The following is a 16,588-nucleotide window of genomic DNA, read 5'->3' on the forward strand; positions in this document are numbered from 1 at the left end:
GGCTTGTCGCTTCACCTCTTCTCTAAAATAGAGGTTCTTTCGTAGCCCTACAAGGAATCATGGTAACGATAGGACTATCTTACAACAAAAGTTTCTGTTAGTTTGCCTGTTTTTTCGTCTGTCTTACAATAGTGTCTTTTAGTTTGTTTGCCTTTTTTTGTGTGTATTTTACTTACTTGTTTTGTGAATCAGAGTGGCTACCGAAAAACAGGGGAAGGGTTTGGTCTGAAGTATCCTACATTCAGAGCAGCAATGGCAATGGTAGGGCATCAAGAGCCCGATCACCGGTTGTCCTGGTTTTGGCTGGGATAGAGTTAATTTTCTTCTCAGCAGCTGGCACAATGCGGTGTTTTGGATTTAGTTTGAGAATAGTATTGGTAACACACTGATCATTTTAATTATTGCTAAGTAATGTTTATATTAAGTCAAGGACACTTCAGTTTCTCAGGCCCTGCCAGCGAGGAGGGGCACAAGAAGCCAGGAGGGAGCAGAGCCAGGGCAGCTGACCCGAACTATCAAAGGGCTACTCCATGCCATAGAACATCATGCCCAGTATGTAAACTGGTGGGAGTTGGCCAGGGGATGCTGATCGCTGCTCAGGGACTGGGCAGGCACTGCTCAGCAGGTGGTGAGCGACTGTGTTGTGCATCACGGTTTTTTTCCCTTTTGGGTTTTATTCCTCTCTCTCCTTTTCATTACGATTGCTGTTATTTTATATTTTATTTCCATTATTAAATTGTTCTTATCTCAGCCCAAAAGCGTTACCTTTTTCCCCAATTCTTCTCCCCATCTCATGGGGGCAGTGAGCGAGCGGCTGCATGGTACCTAGTTGCCAGCTGGGGTTAAACCCCAACAGCTGTGATATACTCGTGGTTCCACAGGATCATCCCAAATACTTGCTGGAAGCTGCTTTTTTATTCACATTCTGTTTCTTTTTAGCATTTGACAAAAGACAGTACTGCAAAAACTAAAGGTGAAGAGAGAGCGGTCACACTCCTGGCCTCCAGGCTGTCCCCGCAGTCGGCAGGGAATCGCTGTACCTACCCGCTCCTTAGTTAATGCCTCAGTCATTCTTCACACTCCTTTGCAGGAGACGCCAGGGCTTTGAGACAGGTCTGCCAGCAGGTGCACCGGGACTCAAGCACACTGTGAAGGAATACAAACACCAACTAATTAGGTCTATTGTTAAAACAATTTGTTTCTTGCTGGGGCTGAGTCATCCGAAAGTGTTTAAAGGAGAGGTTTCATTTCTGAGGGCAGACTGCCATCTGCACTCGGGAGCTCCTCACCCTCCTCACTCCTCTTTAGATTTAAAGTACAGATCGGCAGCAGAGAAATAATAATAAAGTAAATATCCAAGGCCAAAACTCTGAACTCTTCCTTAGAAAGAGCAGCGTTGGGTGAGATAATCCATGATTTAGCTAGGCGGCATGAGCTCCTAGAATAAACGGCAGCAACGAGATCTGCAGCACACAGATCATAAAGGTTTATTTCCAAGGAACACCTGCCCCCAAGAGGGCACTGTGATATTAGAGATATTTCATGGCTTGTGAGCACGGGCCCCCGCGCAGCAGGGCGCAGGATGCCCATCGCTCCAGCCCGGCTGGCCTGCCTCGCTCCGCAGCGGTAAGTCAAGGGGAACACCTGGTTCCTGCTTTCGACGGATTTATTTCCCTTTTAGGGGAACAAGCAGGCAGGAAAGCAGCAAAGAGCTCAGTTTTCTGGAAAGCAAAGCAATAAATAGCATGCAAGGTCTTCTGCTAGTGGTGTGAGCAGACCCGTCCCGCTGCCCGCCCAGACTGCCCGTCCTTTTGTCTCTGCATGTGACGAGCCTCCGTTTGCTTTGGCCGTTTTCCTCTCAGTGTCACGGCTAGGTTCTTGCTTGGTTTCTCAGGCAATTACTTCAGACCCCACAAAAGCCTGTCCCCTTAGATGCTGGATGGGGCCTATTCAGCAAAGAGACCTTTGGACTCTGTTAGCTGCCTCCAGCCTTGCTCCCAAAGGGCCTGCCCACCTTCTGCTTCAATACACACGTACCTGCACTAACTATCTGCTCCAAGGTTACCTCCTCCTGCCACTTAGAATCTGTCTTTGCTGTCTTTCAAATCTCAGCCTAAACTGTCTTGACAGCTCTGAGGCTTTTTGGCCTGCATGCCTAGCCTGACCTCTCCTTCAGCTCCAGCCCTGCCAGGCTCCATATGGGACTGGCTTGTCCAGGGCCAACCAGACCTGTGGGAGAAGCCATCTCAGTCATTAGTTGATCACCTTCAGGAAGTGTTTTAGCACACGGCTCTAGAGCAGCTCCTGAAATCAGCCTCTGACAATGTCTATACCATCTAAAGGCATTTAAACATCTGCTCCACAGCCGTAACACTTTGCCATCAACTTACTTTCCAACTCCATGTACCATAGGTTGTCGTATCCTAATTACAGGCCCAATTCTGCAGTCCTTAATTGGCCACAAATTAGTTACAATAGGTGCCAGACAACTAAATTGCTTTCTGAATACATAATGCTCCACGATGAGGTTCTCCACAGGCAGGTGAGTAAATCAGTGTAAGGAATAAATTTAACTATCTTTCGCTTGGGATAGTTAACCACAAAACACTTACCTGCTCTTCTAAGTTAAATATTTGGATTTAGCGAACGTATCTTGATGTGGTAAGAAAAGCTTCTAATTTCCCAACTTTTCCTTTGAGCCTCATCGCCACCCAATTCCAACTCCATTCCCACTAACCCAAGAGGCACTTGCTGCAGCTTTTGAAATCCCTGCCTTGCTTAAAGCCTCACGCAAAGCCCTCTCCCTCCCGTTTGACAGCCGACCATGGCGAAACGCCGGCTGGCTCTGCCTGGGAACAGAGGCAGCAGGCACGCAAATGCAGTAAGCAAGTCAAGGGGCAGTGGTAGGCGTTTCATCTCTCAGCTACGCAAAGAGATATGTTGATGTGGAGCAACAAGGAGAGCAGACGAACAGCCCCTGGTCTCAGGAGATGCACAGCATGGAGCCGCAGGTCCTTCCTTACCGGCTGCCCCGTGCCAGGGGAGTATCTCGGCAGCTTGCTGGGCTCTTTCCCTGGCCTCAAGGAGCGGCAGGAAGAGCAAGCTGAGGCACTTCGCGCAACCCAGCAGCCTGTCAACACCGCACAGCCCTCCCCTTTGGCTCGCGAGGAGGTTTGGAGGATGTCCCGGGGAAGCGCGCAGGAATCAGCCACTTGAAGACCAAGCCAAACGTCTGCAGCATGGGCCAAGGAAGAAAAAGCTTCCCAGCTTTTGGAAGGGAGGTGGTGGGCAGGAGCCATCTGAATGAAGACATTATGGAGACTAACAACTCCGGCCAGGAAAGGGGGGTGGCGAGCTGCCGAGCTGAGTCCCCGCTGTGCCCCAGCTCTCCCCAGCCATGCCTCCCCCTGCGGCTCAGCAGGCATGCCAGCACCAAAAAGGAAAGCTTGCTTCCCTGCACAGCCGCTTTTCCTTAGCCCTGGCACGCCAGGCACAACTTTTCACTTACCACGAGGATGGAGGCAGGAGATGTCACTCTTCTTCCTCCCTCTTTCCAAAAGAGTTTTGGTGCAAAGCCTCTCAGTGGCAGACCGCCTGCCAAGGCCTGCTTAGCCCCTTTTGTCTCCCACTCCACTCTAGTTTATTGCCTTCAGGTTTGAGTTTCTTGGCAGGTGCAGCCTGGCGATGCCAGCTGCAGAATCATGTTTGCAGACCAGCCTATTAGCCCTTTCCATCCTTCATCGCCTTTGGCACCTACTGAGGCACTCACAGGCTGTTCCAAGAGGTGCTGGTATGGCCAGTTGCCATTTATCCGTTCTCTCCCATGGCTTACAAGCCCATTTTGTGTCCCTCATGTGGTTTAAATTCTCATTTACGTGAAGAGATGTTTCTGGCACACAAGGCATGCTGGCCTCAGGTTTCTCTTTGGTGTCTGAACAACCTCGGTTGATCAAATGAACCTCCACAGAGCTTTCTGGTCTGTGTTCCTCTCATCCTGCTGGATCTCTAGGAGACCTCTGGGAGCCCCATAACCAGCTTCACCAGTTTATTCTGTTTGAGCAAGAGGCTAAGGGCAAGATCTGGTGGCAAACAGCTGCAACGATCACAGCTGCTTCTGAACACCGGGAGCGTGAGGTCCCGGATCTCCTTATCTGCAGAAGGGATAAAACCCCCAAGATCACAAGAGTAGTTTAAACCAACACCAACCCTTGAAACACAAAAGAAAGAAAGAAAAAGGAAAATCAGCACATTACCAAGCACAGCTTTCTGACTACGTGTGGCTTTGCCTTTCCCCATTGCCAATGCTGCTGTTGCCACCGGTGAGGAGCCATGAGACCATGGCCAAACCCAGGCTGCAGCTGCACGCACGCATGCTGAGCTTTCCTCAAATGTTCAGAGACAAGCCTTTGCGACTGGTTTTGTACCTTTGACTTTCCAGGTCAGTTTAACAGCAGTGCCTAAAATAACCTCGCAGACAGCTTGATTTTGCAGGAAGGGATCTGGGGCAATGACAGCAGTTCCGCTCCTGAGGCCGCTTGGATTCACATGCTTTTCAAGGGATCTGCCCCATTTTTCCAGCCGCACAGCTACTACACAGGCCAGCAATCAATTACCTTTAAAGAGCTCACTGAATGGGTACTTGGCAAGTAAGGGGCAAATAACATCACCAGAAAAACGGGAGTACTTGCCAATAGTGTCATTTTCTTTCCTGGCTCTGCCCTACCCCACAAGTGACCGTACCTGTTACAAGTGAGCTTCCCCTTGGCTTGTTCCCTCCGGTACTAACACCTACAGCGTGGCATAGCTCCCTGAGACTACAGAAGAGTCCTTGTCTGCAAAATTTTCACCAGCCTTCAGCACCTGCAGCATCCAGATGGATGGAAAACAGTGCTACAAGCAGCAGGTTCCTTTCCAGGCCAGCGCTCTCTCTGAAAGTAAAACAACCATATAAAAAAGAAATCACAAATCAAATGCAGGATAAAACATGGAAAGCTTTTGTTTCAAGAGCTTTCTTTAGCCATCGCTGTCAGGAAGAGTCTTGGTAACTTCAGCATCTGCTAGGAAAAGTTGTGGTTACCCTTCACGCTATCTACAACTAGGTAGTCAAGCAAAAATATTACTGTTAGTTATTTCTACTTCTCATGCAGCTGTTGCACACATTCACAGGGTGCTAAGTAATAAGGTCTGGCCATAGACTGGCCACGAAGTGGGGAACTGAGGGATTCCTTGCCTGGTCTTGAAAGTTACAACTCCTGGGCAAAAATATTCCTGCTTGTATAGAAACAGAGGTATTTAGAGAAATCTCGAGGCCTCTGTGCAAGTACAGAGGTTGTTCTACACATTGTAACTTACAGCTTCATGGCATAAGGTATAAAACTATGGTTTGTTTTGGCTTCTGGAACATTGGCATTAGCGTGAGTTATATTTTGGTACGCTCGTGCCGGTGGGACCCACATTACACTCAATGGCGTTCGCTCACACGTGAAATCCCTGCCCCAGGGGTCTCAGTCTGCCATCAGATCAGTGACAGGCACGCCGAGCCCCTGTGGCCGCTCTGCCCTGTCTGCCCCGAGCCAGCAGGGCTCCCCGCAGCCCTGCCCTGATGGATCAGGTCCCGGAATGCGGGATTTTGGGGGCGATGGGGTCGCAGGGGAGAGGGAGAAGTTCCCAAAGCGCACAGGCGCTAATGGCCCTCCTGTTAGCTCAGCTGTCTGCAGCGCTGTGTGACCGCCGGTATCTCAGTCCAATGATTGCACCCACGTACCACCGCACGGAGGTTCAGCAGGAGGGCAGCCACCCAGAAAGGCACCACGCAGATAGGTTTGGTTAACCCCTATGTCCAGAGGGCAGACTGGTGATGTCCCAGCTACCAGCCGCCGCGCAGCCAGGATTTTCCAGCAAGAGAAGACCTAATTATTAGTGAAAAAACCTACGGGATGACACAGAAAGTAAAAAAAAAAAATCCTTCTCTGTTACACCTCACGACTTATTTTTCTCCGAGCAAAGGTAGAGTATATGGTGTGTTCTATATGTGGTGCAGAAGGTTGGAGACCTTCAGCTGCATTAGCTTCTCAGCAAGGCTGAGCTGCCCCCAGGGGACACGGTACTGCGCAATTGCGTTGCACCCAGGACCCAGGCGAGGTTAACTGGGAGCTCCTCCTGGTTCTGGTGTGAGGTGTTGCCCAGCACAGCCTGGTCTCTGGTGAGCAGTCCAGCCCTGGGCAAGGCAGGGCTCACCCTGGCTGAACTCACCCGGAGCAGTTCGTTAGCTTATGCTGACTGTGAAACAGGGGAGTTTGCCTCTGGGGCACCTGGCAGCTCCCTGGTGTCCCTGTACCACACCGCAGTGAATTTCAGGAGCTGCCCACCCCCTTGGCAGAGGAACTAACCGTGTGTCAGGCTGATGCACGACCATGCCACCAGCACTGGAAAACGTCCCCATAATGAAAACCCTGACGGTGAGCTCCAGTAACTCATACCTCTGCAGACCCGCTCCTCCTGCTCACCTACCAGATTTAACAAACCAGTAATTGACGCCTGGTTTCTAATTACTCTCATTTACAAAAGCCATGGAACAGGTCAGTTCTAAAACACAGTTTTGATGCAAAAAAACGCACCAGAAAGCTCAGAAGCCTTTATATAAACGGGTGGTAACTGCGTACCCTGCTAAAGTGTATTGGTGTGACCTAAATATTTATACCACGGGTAGCAGTACTTGCGGTGGAGGGATGGAAAGCACAGGAGATTTTTTGGTGCATTTTTATACCAATAATTGTTGAGCCAGCAGCTAACAAGGCAAAAATCTGTTTCTCAGAGATCTAAGCACAGCACAAAAAGCTGAGCTCAGATATTTTTCCTCCTCCTCTGCCTGACAGCGTCCTGCCCAACCGAAACCTCTCATTCATGCCTTTTGCTGTCTGCCTTTGGAGTCCTCTGCTGCAGTCCCAGGCCGTGCTGCGAGCTGGGGGTCGGGAGCACAGAGATGCACAGTAACCATGTCTGCAGCCCTGGCAGCCGAGCCAGCTCACAGAAGTTTAGCCTTGGAGCATACGAGACAAGGAGTGTTTGCTAGGATAGCTGCTCCGTCCCCGTTTTCCCCAGGGCTTTCTTCCCTGTCTCCTTCCAGGCACTGCTCAAGCCCTTCAGCCCCAAGGATGCTCCCGCAGCATCTAGCTGCACAGTGCTTTTTCTGGGCTGAGGGGAGGGCTTACCGAGTCTGGAACTGTCCGCCTCAGCCAAACTGGCTGAAAACCTCCCAAAAGCAGCAAGCTCTCCCCCGGCAGACGGAGAGCCCCCAGCAATGCGGGACTCCACGACATTACTTCCTCACCAGCGCAACATGGTTCATAGCTGCTGCTTCGGTTTTTCCTCTCTGGTTTGGACATCACCTCTTCTGGTTATGTTATTACAGGGGGCTTTAAATTCCTGTAAATCAGGATTTTACCTATAGGCTTTGGGAACACTTCTATAACATGAAATCCTGTTCCTGTTTTAAAAGATACACAGAGCACAGCCATGCCCCTATAGATAGCACACACCTCTGTCTGCCGGAGCGTGTCCGGACAGCGTTTTCGAGAGGTGCTCCAGCAGTCAGCAGGGAAGGGATGCCTGCTTTAAGCATCTTCCCTTGTAAAAATGCCCACATCGGTTCAGTTATGTTCAGCCACCTCAAAGTCGCCAGCTCCTGTGAAAAGTCCAGCTGCTGAAGTCACTGTGGTTATGACTCACAGGCTAAACAGAAGTGCCAGGAAACCACATGTATCCAGCAAAATGGGCTGCATCTGGCCCACTGATTGCTCGGAGGGATTTTTTTTTGTTTAAGTAACAGCAGTTTCAGTATGGGAACTTCTGGAAATAGCTTCTTTCTGATCCATTTCAGAAGTAAGAAATCTGGGAGCATTTATGTGATGGCCCAAAGAGAAAGAGAGCTTCGATGGGCCACCTCTGTGTGCGTGTGGGATTCCCTCCGCTCACGGTCCATGCAGGCATCAGCCCCAGGCAAAGTCTTGGCCATCAAACGGGGCCTCCACTCTCCTCGGAGGAGGTAAGGGTGGACTGAGAATGTTCCTCAGTGACCAGCATAGAATCATAGAATAGCTGGGGTCAGAAGGGACCTTTAAATGTGACCTCGTCCAACCTCCCTGCAATAAGCAGGGACGTTTTCAACTAGATGAGGTTGCTCAGAGCCCCATCCAACCTGACTGTGGGTGGTTCCAGGCAGGGCAGCCTCTGTGCAGGAGCAAATCCTCCATCACGTAACGTACGTGCCGCCTGCCTGGCCTTTTGACAGCAGCCCTGACGGTACGTACCTGATGGAACATACCTGATGGCTCACACCTGGCAGCCGTGCTTCCACGGCACGTTGAATTCCCATCCTTCCAACTGGCCTGTAGAAATAGCATCTGGAGTGGGAAAAATGGTTTGGTTGTGACCCACAGCTTCTACAGCAGATAAAACTGGACATGATGACTATGTTCCTCGCTGCTAGGAGTCAGGGCAAAGCACTCCCACAGCACATATAGACCTATGTTTGCGTTTTTTCATTAAATTAATTTCCTAAAGTAACTTCAGAACACTGACAAGATGGACTCACGAGAATGATTTTCTTCTCTCTTCAGTTGAGTGTTATTCCTGTTTAGAACCAATTTGCAAAATGAAATGTGTATTCAAAAATTAAAAACAGCATTTGGGTTGGTTCATAGGAAGATGGACATTTTGTGGTCCTAGGCTCCTTTGTGCAGCTGGAAAGGAAATGTGGGCTCCACAGGGAGGACAGGATCCGCGAGCAGCTTGAAAAGCCAGCACAAACCAGAAACGACTGCTTGTGAGAGCCAAGGATGCAGCACCTGCAGGAAGGAGCCTGCGCTGGCCTGAGATGCAGCACGCAATGGGAGGGATGCTTTGCTCTGGGAGTGGACGTTGTGACCCAGCCCATCTGCCCTCTGCTCCTGCCCTGTGCTTAATTCAACTGTCACCTTATGGCCACTAAAACTGACTAAAAGCATTTAAATGTAAATTACAGAAGCTCTCCGAAGGACCTCTGGTCTCACTTCTCTGTGAGTCTCCAGAATAACATTTTGATAAAAATAGGGGGAGAGCAACTCCAAGTTCAAGCAACTGAAAAGCTGTTTCTTCTGCAAGATGCGTTTAAAGTTCCCTGTCTGCACCACACAAAGGCAGAGAGCCTACCTAGCAAAACAGCTCCCTGCACCATCACGATAATAAAGTAAATATTTACAGCCAGCCCAGGTGGTTTGCAGTTAGGGAGAGTAGAAAGCACGCCCTTGCACCACTCCATGCAGTTCTGATTTTAATATTACCAATACCTGGCAGAAAATGGGTATAGGTCCCCAAATGTGTTCCTCATCCCAGAAAGCTGACATTTAAACTCTCATCCTCCAAAAAGCCCCACTTTGAAAACTTAAATGAGCAGGCAGAAAAGGTAAAAACTCTAGAATATCCACCCATGGGAGTTCTCTGGCATGTGCCTGGGCCACCCATGGGCAGAGGGGACCCACCAGACACCCTTGTCATCTCACAAAGGCATTGCCATGCAACACTCCACACCATCACAATAGCTGGGTGAGCCCTGGAGCCCAGGGAGGCACCATGGGGGAGAACAGCGGCCACGCACCATTAACGCTTTCTGATCCTGGAGCAAAACACCCGCTTCGATTAAGCCCATCAGGATCACACATCATGCCAAAAACCGACGGAGGAAAGAAGCTACTTTGTGAGTTGGGCTACAGTCTGGGTCACACATTAGGAGAGGGCAGCTTCTCCAAGGTGAAAGCAGCCACCTCCAACAAACATAAGGGCCCGCTAGCCATCAAGGTGGTGGACCGGCAACGAGCACCCCCAGCCTTCATGTACAAGTTTCTGCCTCGGGAGCTCTCCATCCTGCGCAAGATCCGGCACCCCAACATCGTGCACACCTTCGATGTTATCGAGATCAGCAATGGGAAGCTCTACATCGTGATGGAGGCAGCAGCCAGTGACCTGCTGCAGCTGGTGCAGGAGCTGGGGAGGCTGCCCTGCGTCCCCAAGGCCCGGGACATCTTTGCACAGGTTGTGTCGGCCATGCGCTACCTGCACAGCCGCAACTTGGTGCACCGGGATCTCAAGTGTGAGAACGTGCTGCTCACCGCCGAGGGCCACCGGGCCAAACTCACCGGCTTTGGCTTTAGCAAGGAGGCCAACAGCTACCCAGACCTGAGCACCACGTTCTGCGGGTCACCAGCCTACGCTTCCCCGGAGGTGCTGATGAGCATCCCCTACGATGCCAAGAAGTACGACATGTGGAGCCTGGGGGTGATGCTCTATGTGATGGTGACTGGCTGCCTGCCCTTTGACCATACCCACATCTGCCGCATGTCCCAGCAGCAGAAGAAAGGGGTGCAGTACCCAGAGGGGCTGCCCCCACTGCCAGAGCCCTGCCGAGCCCTCATCACCAAGCTGCTCCAGTTCAGCCCAGCCTCCCGGCCTGGCGTGGAGCAGGTGGCCAAGAACAGCTGGCTGAAGAGGGACATCTGAATGGGGAAGCCCTCCCCCGAGAGCCCAGGAGAGCAGTAACACTTCAGTGTAATCAATGCTGCGCTGGAAAAACCTTTTGGTGTTTTATTGATTATTTTGAGCCCTGGGGCACCTGTATGTGGGAGCTGATTGAACTTTGAGCACCAACAAGACCGTGTGCTCTCAGAAGTTGGTCAGATCCCTCCACGCAGGGGATACGCGAGCCTGCTGAGCCCTGTGTTTCAAGGCACAATGACCATGCTGAGTCAGTGGTAAGAGCAAAGCATGGGGCTGCTTACACCAGAGCAGCTGCCTGGCCGCAGGGGGGACCTGCACCCCCCATCAAGCAGGTCAGGGCTCTCCTGAGGAGCTGGCATGGCCAGGGCAGGGTGGCAAGGTGCAATGTGCAGCAACACTGTCCTTTAGGTTGCCTGGTCCCTGGCACATGGAATGAGCACTGTAACTCCAGCAGAGTTACCCCTCTCTGCTGCCCCTCTCCATCAGCCACCGTATGCACAGGGCTGCAGGAGGAAAGCCATCCTCATGCAACTCTTGGCTTGTCCTTATTTGCCACCAAACTGTGTTCCAGCTGGTGGGAGGGGAGAAGCAGTAGACACCAAATCACTACTGCAGAGCAAACATCACATTTTTTGTACCCCGCTGTTTAGATCTTGCAGTGATATTCACAGCAGGATCTTTGCAGGCAACTGGACGGTGTCACCGAGCCAAAAGTTTTGGTGTGGGTTTGAGATCCACACCTCACGTTCAGCTACATCTTTCAGATTTTGATGCTTACCAACATCTGAATTCTCTTCCAAAAGATATTTGATGAGAAAGACATGCCACTGGCCATGGAGAACCTGCAATGGGAAAGAGATAACAAGATATAAAGGAGAACGGCTTTGCTAACACCTCTAGTTTCAACACAGAAAGTTATCAATTATTCTTAATGCAACCCCCAAAATCCTCTGCAGGTCCCTACTGGCAAATCCCATTTTCAAAGCGTTAATCAAAGGTAGGAGCTGACATCTGAAACATGCCTTCATTTCAAATCCCCTTTAAACAACCTCCAGTCTAGCGTCCACCGAACCTGCAGCCGAACCGGACCTCCAGCTGGGTGCCCTGCCAGCCTGTGGCACGGGCGCCACGTGAGCCAACACAGCACGGGGCTGGCAGCGGCTCCCGCAGCCCGGCTACCTCGTACATGAGCAAACCAGTGCATGTGGTCCTGCTGGAGAAAGAAGGAAACATCTTTGGCAAAGCAAACATTTTGGGTCTATTAAAAGCAGCAGTTTAAGTAGAACAAGATGTGGCAGCACAGCCAGCCCAAGGCTTTTCAGCATGTGGGCTACAGTGGATTTTGCCACCCCCAGACTGAAGATTTATTTTGTTCTTTTCCTTGTAGCTGCAAAATGAAACCTCATAGCAGTAGCAAAGTCCAAAGCATACAGACTAAAGGACAGGAGGGATGACTTGGGGTTCTCCATGGCTGGGGAAGCAGGCTTGGGAAGGGTCAGGAGGATGCTGGGTGTGGAAAAGGAGAGAGGTCGTAAGGATGTAGGAAATGAGGAGGTTGGCTGTCAGGGTAGTGAGGTTTTCAGCAAGGCTCAGCTCCCCGTTTCCTACTCGCCTTCCAACCACCCTGTCAGCCTCATTCCTCTCCAAATCCACCCCCTTCCTTTGGGAGGGCTCTCCAGTCCATGCCACAGGGTACCTCTGCATCAACATCCGCTGCCTCACTCCAGCCCTTGCTCACATCCAAGTACCTCCCCACAACCTGGAAGCACAAACCTGATGCCAGACCTGGTGCTACCACATTGCCTCTCCTTTTGCCTTCTTTTAATTTTCTTTTGTTAAAGACAAAGCTAGTATTAAATGAGTCGTTCTAAAGCCCAGATGCTATTAATCTCCCCTCAGCACCACGTTCTAACAATTGCATCGGCTGAGGACATGAGTTGGGCCACAAAACTAATGTTTTGCAAGGACATACCCCCTCGAGCAGTGTATTGGGTTTGCCTGGCAAGGGTTTGGTAGCGGGGGGGCTGCAGGGGGGCTTCTGTGAGAAGGTACCAGAAGCTGCCCCTGTGCCCGACGGAGCCCGGGCCACCGGCTCCAAGAGGGACCCGCCGCTGGCCAGGGCCGAGCCCATCGGTGAGGGCAGCAGCACCGCTGGGGTCCCGGGTTGAGGAAGGGGGGAAACTGCACCAGTGCAGCGGGATCGAGGAGGGGGAATGTGTGAGAGGAGCAGCCCTGCAGCCCCCAGGCCGGGGCAGGAGGAGGCAGGAGGGGCTCCCGGCGCGGAGCAGGGGCTCCCGGCAGCCCGTGGGGAAGCCCACGGCCAGGCAGGCTGCGCCCCCAGCCCATGGAGCCCGGGGGGGAGCAGACCCCCACCCGCAGCCCAGGAGGCCCCCGGCGGGGCAGGGCAGGGGGTGAGGAAGGGGCAGCAGGGACAGCGGGTGATGGACTGACCGCAGCCCCCTGCCCCGGCCCCGCGGCGGGGGGAGAAACCGGGAGTGACGCTGAGCCTGGGAACAGGGGACAGGTGGGGGGAACGTGTACTAAGATTTGGGTTTATTATCCAATTACCCTACTCTGCTTCGATTGGTAACACATTAAGGTAATTTCCCCAAGTCGAGTGGTTTCTGCCTGTGTGGGTAACTGGTGAGCGATCTCCCTGTCCCGGGTAACTGGTGAGCGATCTCCCTGTCCTGATCCTGACCACGAGCCTTTCCTTGTATTTTCTCCCCCTGCCCAGCTGAAGAGGGCAGCGGCAGAGCGGCTGCGGTGGGTGCCTGGCACCCACCCAGGGTCAGCCCACCACAAGTGGCTTAGGAAAGAAGCCAGGGTACAAGTGACAAGTGATTTGAACGAGCCACGGGGCTCAGAAGGCTGCCCCGCAGCCCTCGCCTTCGCCACGCAGGTGGCCATCACAGAATCATAGAAGAGCTGGGGTCACAAGGGACCTCCAGAGATCATCTAGTGCAAGCCCCTCTGCAGTGAGCAGGGATGTCTTCCACATCACACAGCACTAATGATCTCCAAGCAGTCGCAAGACTGTGAAAATAGTCCAAGTATAATTATGCAGATTAAAAATAAAAATTGCAATTAAAGACTCCAAACTAATTCTTACCTAATTTGCACCAATGGGAAATCAGGTTTGCAGGAGAGCAGAACCAGGGGCGGTGAGCAGGCTGGGGAGGAGGCTGCTCGGCTGTGCTCTGCAGGCATCCCTCCCCTCCTCGCTCTGCGCCAGAGGGACTCCCGAGGGGTCTGTGTGTGCTAAGCCCAGCTCTTCCCTGGCCTTACTTCCTCCTCAGGAAGGCAGAAATACTTTTTAATCTTCCTGGGACGTGCACAGTCGATGGCAGTGCCCCGGCACTGCCGTCTGGCAGACAAGCCCTGCTATCCTGGCCATCAATCACAATGCCCTGCATTTATGGGAGAGCCCTTGAACTTTGAACAAGCACCCGTGGGAGGCATAAACATCCACGCAGGGTCATCAATATCCTGATCAGTCCCACCGGCGTCACTCTGCAATGTGACTCCGTCCTCCTCAGGCTGCTTGTAGCATACTGGTGTGGCATGATCTGCAAGTGAAGGGTCCTGTCTAACACCAGAATAAATAACTTTCTGTGGGGGAGCCGATCACCATGCAGCACAGGCGATACACAACGCATATATTCTATTTAATCTTTCTTCAAGGACAAGAAGAGAAACGCGCAGAGACGGTGCGAGGCAGCTCGGTGGTGTGCCACCATCCTGCTGGCTTGCTGCGTGGGCTGAGCACGACCCCGAGCACGGTCCTGTCGTCATGCCCCATGTCACCCGACAGGCTCACCGGGAAGTCTTCCGTGTTTTCAGATGCGTCTTGAAATCAGTTTGAGGGACTCTGAGAAGGATACTCAGCAGAATAGAGCGTTTAGTATTTTCCTGAGATATTTTCTAAGCATCTTGAAGCAATTTTACCCCATTTAATCTGAGAAAAGAGTTAATAATTTCAAAGACATCTTCCAGACTTTTAGTATAGCTTTCCTCTCACTGCTTTTTTGTCCAAATTCAGCATCACCTTGCCTGAACCACAGTCTTTATTTCAGGCTAATGAAAGGAAGCGAGATAATTCATTGCATGTTGACATTAAAGCTCCCTTTTCAGCTAAGCAAAATTTGCTTTCAAGGGTTTGGGTCATAGCTGATGTGTGTGATAAGCTTTAGGACTCAGCTATTTAAAAGCCTACATGTCCCAAAGCTCTGGCGGATAAGTATATTCGCGAATGGTGGGAAACCACGGCTGGGTAACCGAACACCTGACGTATTCCTGCAGGAGCCGCGGGGCCGGCGCTGGCAGGGCTGGGTGCGAGGCGTACCCCAGCGCCCTGCCTCGCGGGGAAGGCAAAGCTTTCAACAGGCAATTCAGCAAATCAAGATACCTCACTCTGCTTGAATACTTGAACCTCGCCGTAATTGCAGCCTTTAGTGCTTAGCAGCCTTTGATCCAGCTGCCTAGCGTCCTCCCCTCTCTTTTCAGACCCCACGCTGCACCAGGTGATGGATCTCCGCGCTTTTGTGTGCCTCTGAAACCTTCTTCAGTGTAAGATCTCCTCCTCTTTTCATAGTCCATCGCTCTGTGGGTCTTTGCATTTGTCAGTTGGAAGAGATAGGGAGGGAGAAAGGGGGCAAACATTTCCCTGTCTTGAGCCATTTGATTGTATTAAGCATCATCATCATCATAACGATGATAAAAAAAGTTATGAGGTTCTTGCCAAAGGACAGGATCCAGAGGCTCTTTGTGCACATAATTTTTGTTGCAGACAAGAAGCTTTCTGTGAGTAATATTTTCATTTTCACAGCACTGAGCAAACATTAATCCTCGCGCTAGCACCAAGGGGTAAATATTATTCACCCCACGTTACAGCAAGCGGACTAAGTGGCTTACCTCAGGCCAGGAGGGTTTCATTTTACATGACAGTTCAAAACTTCCCTGGCCTCCAGTCTACCGGTCAGATCATGGCTTTTGTCTTGAAGTGATAATAAATTCAACAATATTTGATGGGCTGGAAAGACATGTGAATTCCCTCTTCCAAAACTGCTTCCAAATCAATCTCATTTTATCTCATGAATGAATGAAAGGAAATGTACTACAGAAGCAGATGGCTGAGCTTCTCTTCCAGGCTCTGAATAAGGAATCCAAATTTCTTAACCACATTTAACACCCCTGTTCAACACTCCGGGCAGCACGGGGTGTAAGGTGAGCCCAGGCTGCCCGGAGACCTCCACCCCTCGGGGGTCTCAAGGCTGGCTGGACAAAGCCCCAGGCAGCCGGGTCTGACCTCATGGCTGGAGCCTGGAGCAGGACACCAGACTGGCGACCTCCCAGGTCCCCTCCCACCCCAGTTACCCTGTGCTCCCACAAAACCAGAATTCTGCTATGAGGTGATGGCCATTCCTTCTCTCACAGGTACCCAGACTTCATGATTTTGACTGCAAGGGTGATCAATAACTATTTTCTAGAGCTGTGAGCACGTGGGACGGCAAGCCATGCCTGCCTCTGCCAATTACATTTTGGTTATTATTGATGTCTCTTACAGGTGACAACACAACATCAGGACCTAAAAAGACGGAGCATGGGTAGGAGCATGGTTGTTAGGTGTTTCCCTGTGAAGCTAAAGAGCTGCAGAAGGGTGGGTGGGACATCTGTTCTCCTTCCTTCCTTCTCATGTTATTAACAGCCACAGCAGCCACCGACAGATTCCTTGAAGGACTTAGGTGGTGTTATTTCTTCCTCTCAGCTGACAGATGTTCATTATATTCAGGCAGCACCTAAATGTCACAGGAACCCTGTTGGAAGAGGTCCTGTGTACAGATGTTGTTATCGATCGTCCCTGCCTCGGAAGAACTCACCTCTTAGATGAGAGGCTGGCCACAGGAGAGGACCTTCCCTTGGACCACGCAATCCGTAGGTGGCCTCACAAGGAACAGACAGTAGGACACCATGGTGATCCCTGTGCCTCGTGCATCACCTAGCATCGGAGAAGCGTGTCTGGGCAGCGCAGCTCACAGTGTGCTTTACAATACAGGTG

General features: G+C 51.4%; 1 protein-coding gene across 1 annotated transcript; it reads left to right on the forward strand.

Moving 5' to 3' along the window:
- Positions 1–9,660: 9,660 nt before the first annotated feature.
- TSSK6 (testis specific serine kinase 6) lies at positions 9,661–10,533 on the forward strand. Its single transcript, XM_005440467.2, has one exon. It carries the CDS (start codon positions 9,700–9,702, stop codon positions 10,531–10,533), a length of 834 nt encoding a protein of 277 aa, XP_005440524.2. The 5' UTR covers positions 9,661–9,699.
- Positions 10,534–16,588: the final 6,055 nt, after the last annotated feature.

Source organism: Falco cherrug, chromosome 8 (assembly GCF_023634085.1).
Source record: "Falco cherrug isolate bFalChe1 chromosome 8, bFalChe1.pri, whole genome shotgun sequence".
NCBI classification, from domain to species: Eukaryota; Metazoa; Chordata; class Aves; order Falconiformes; family Falconidae; genus Falco; species Falco cherrug.

What these genes read in the sequence shown, in the direction of transcription:
- TSSK6 (XM_005440467.2), top strand. Translation starts at nt 9,700, where the DNA reads ATGCCAAAAACCGACGGAGGAAAGAAGCTACTTTGTGAGTTGGGCTAC.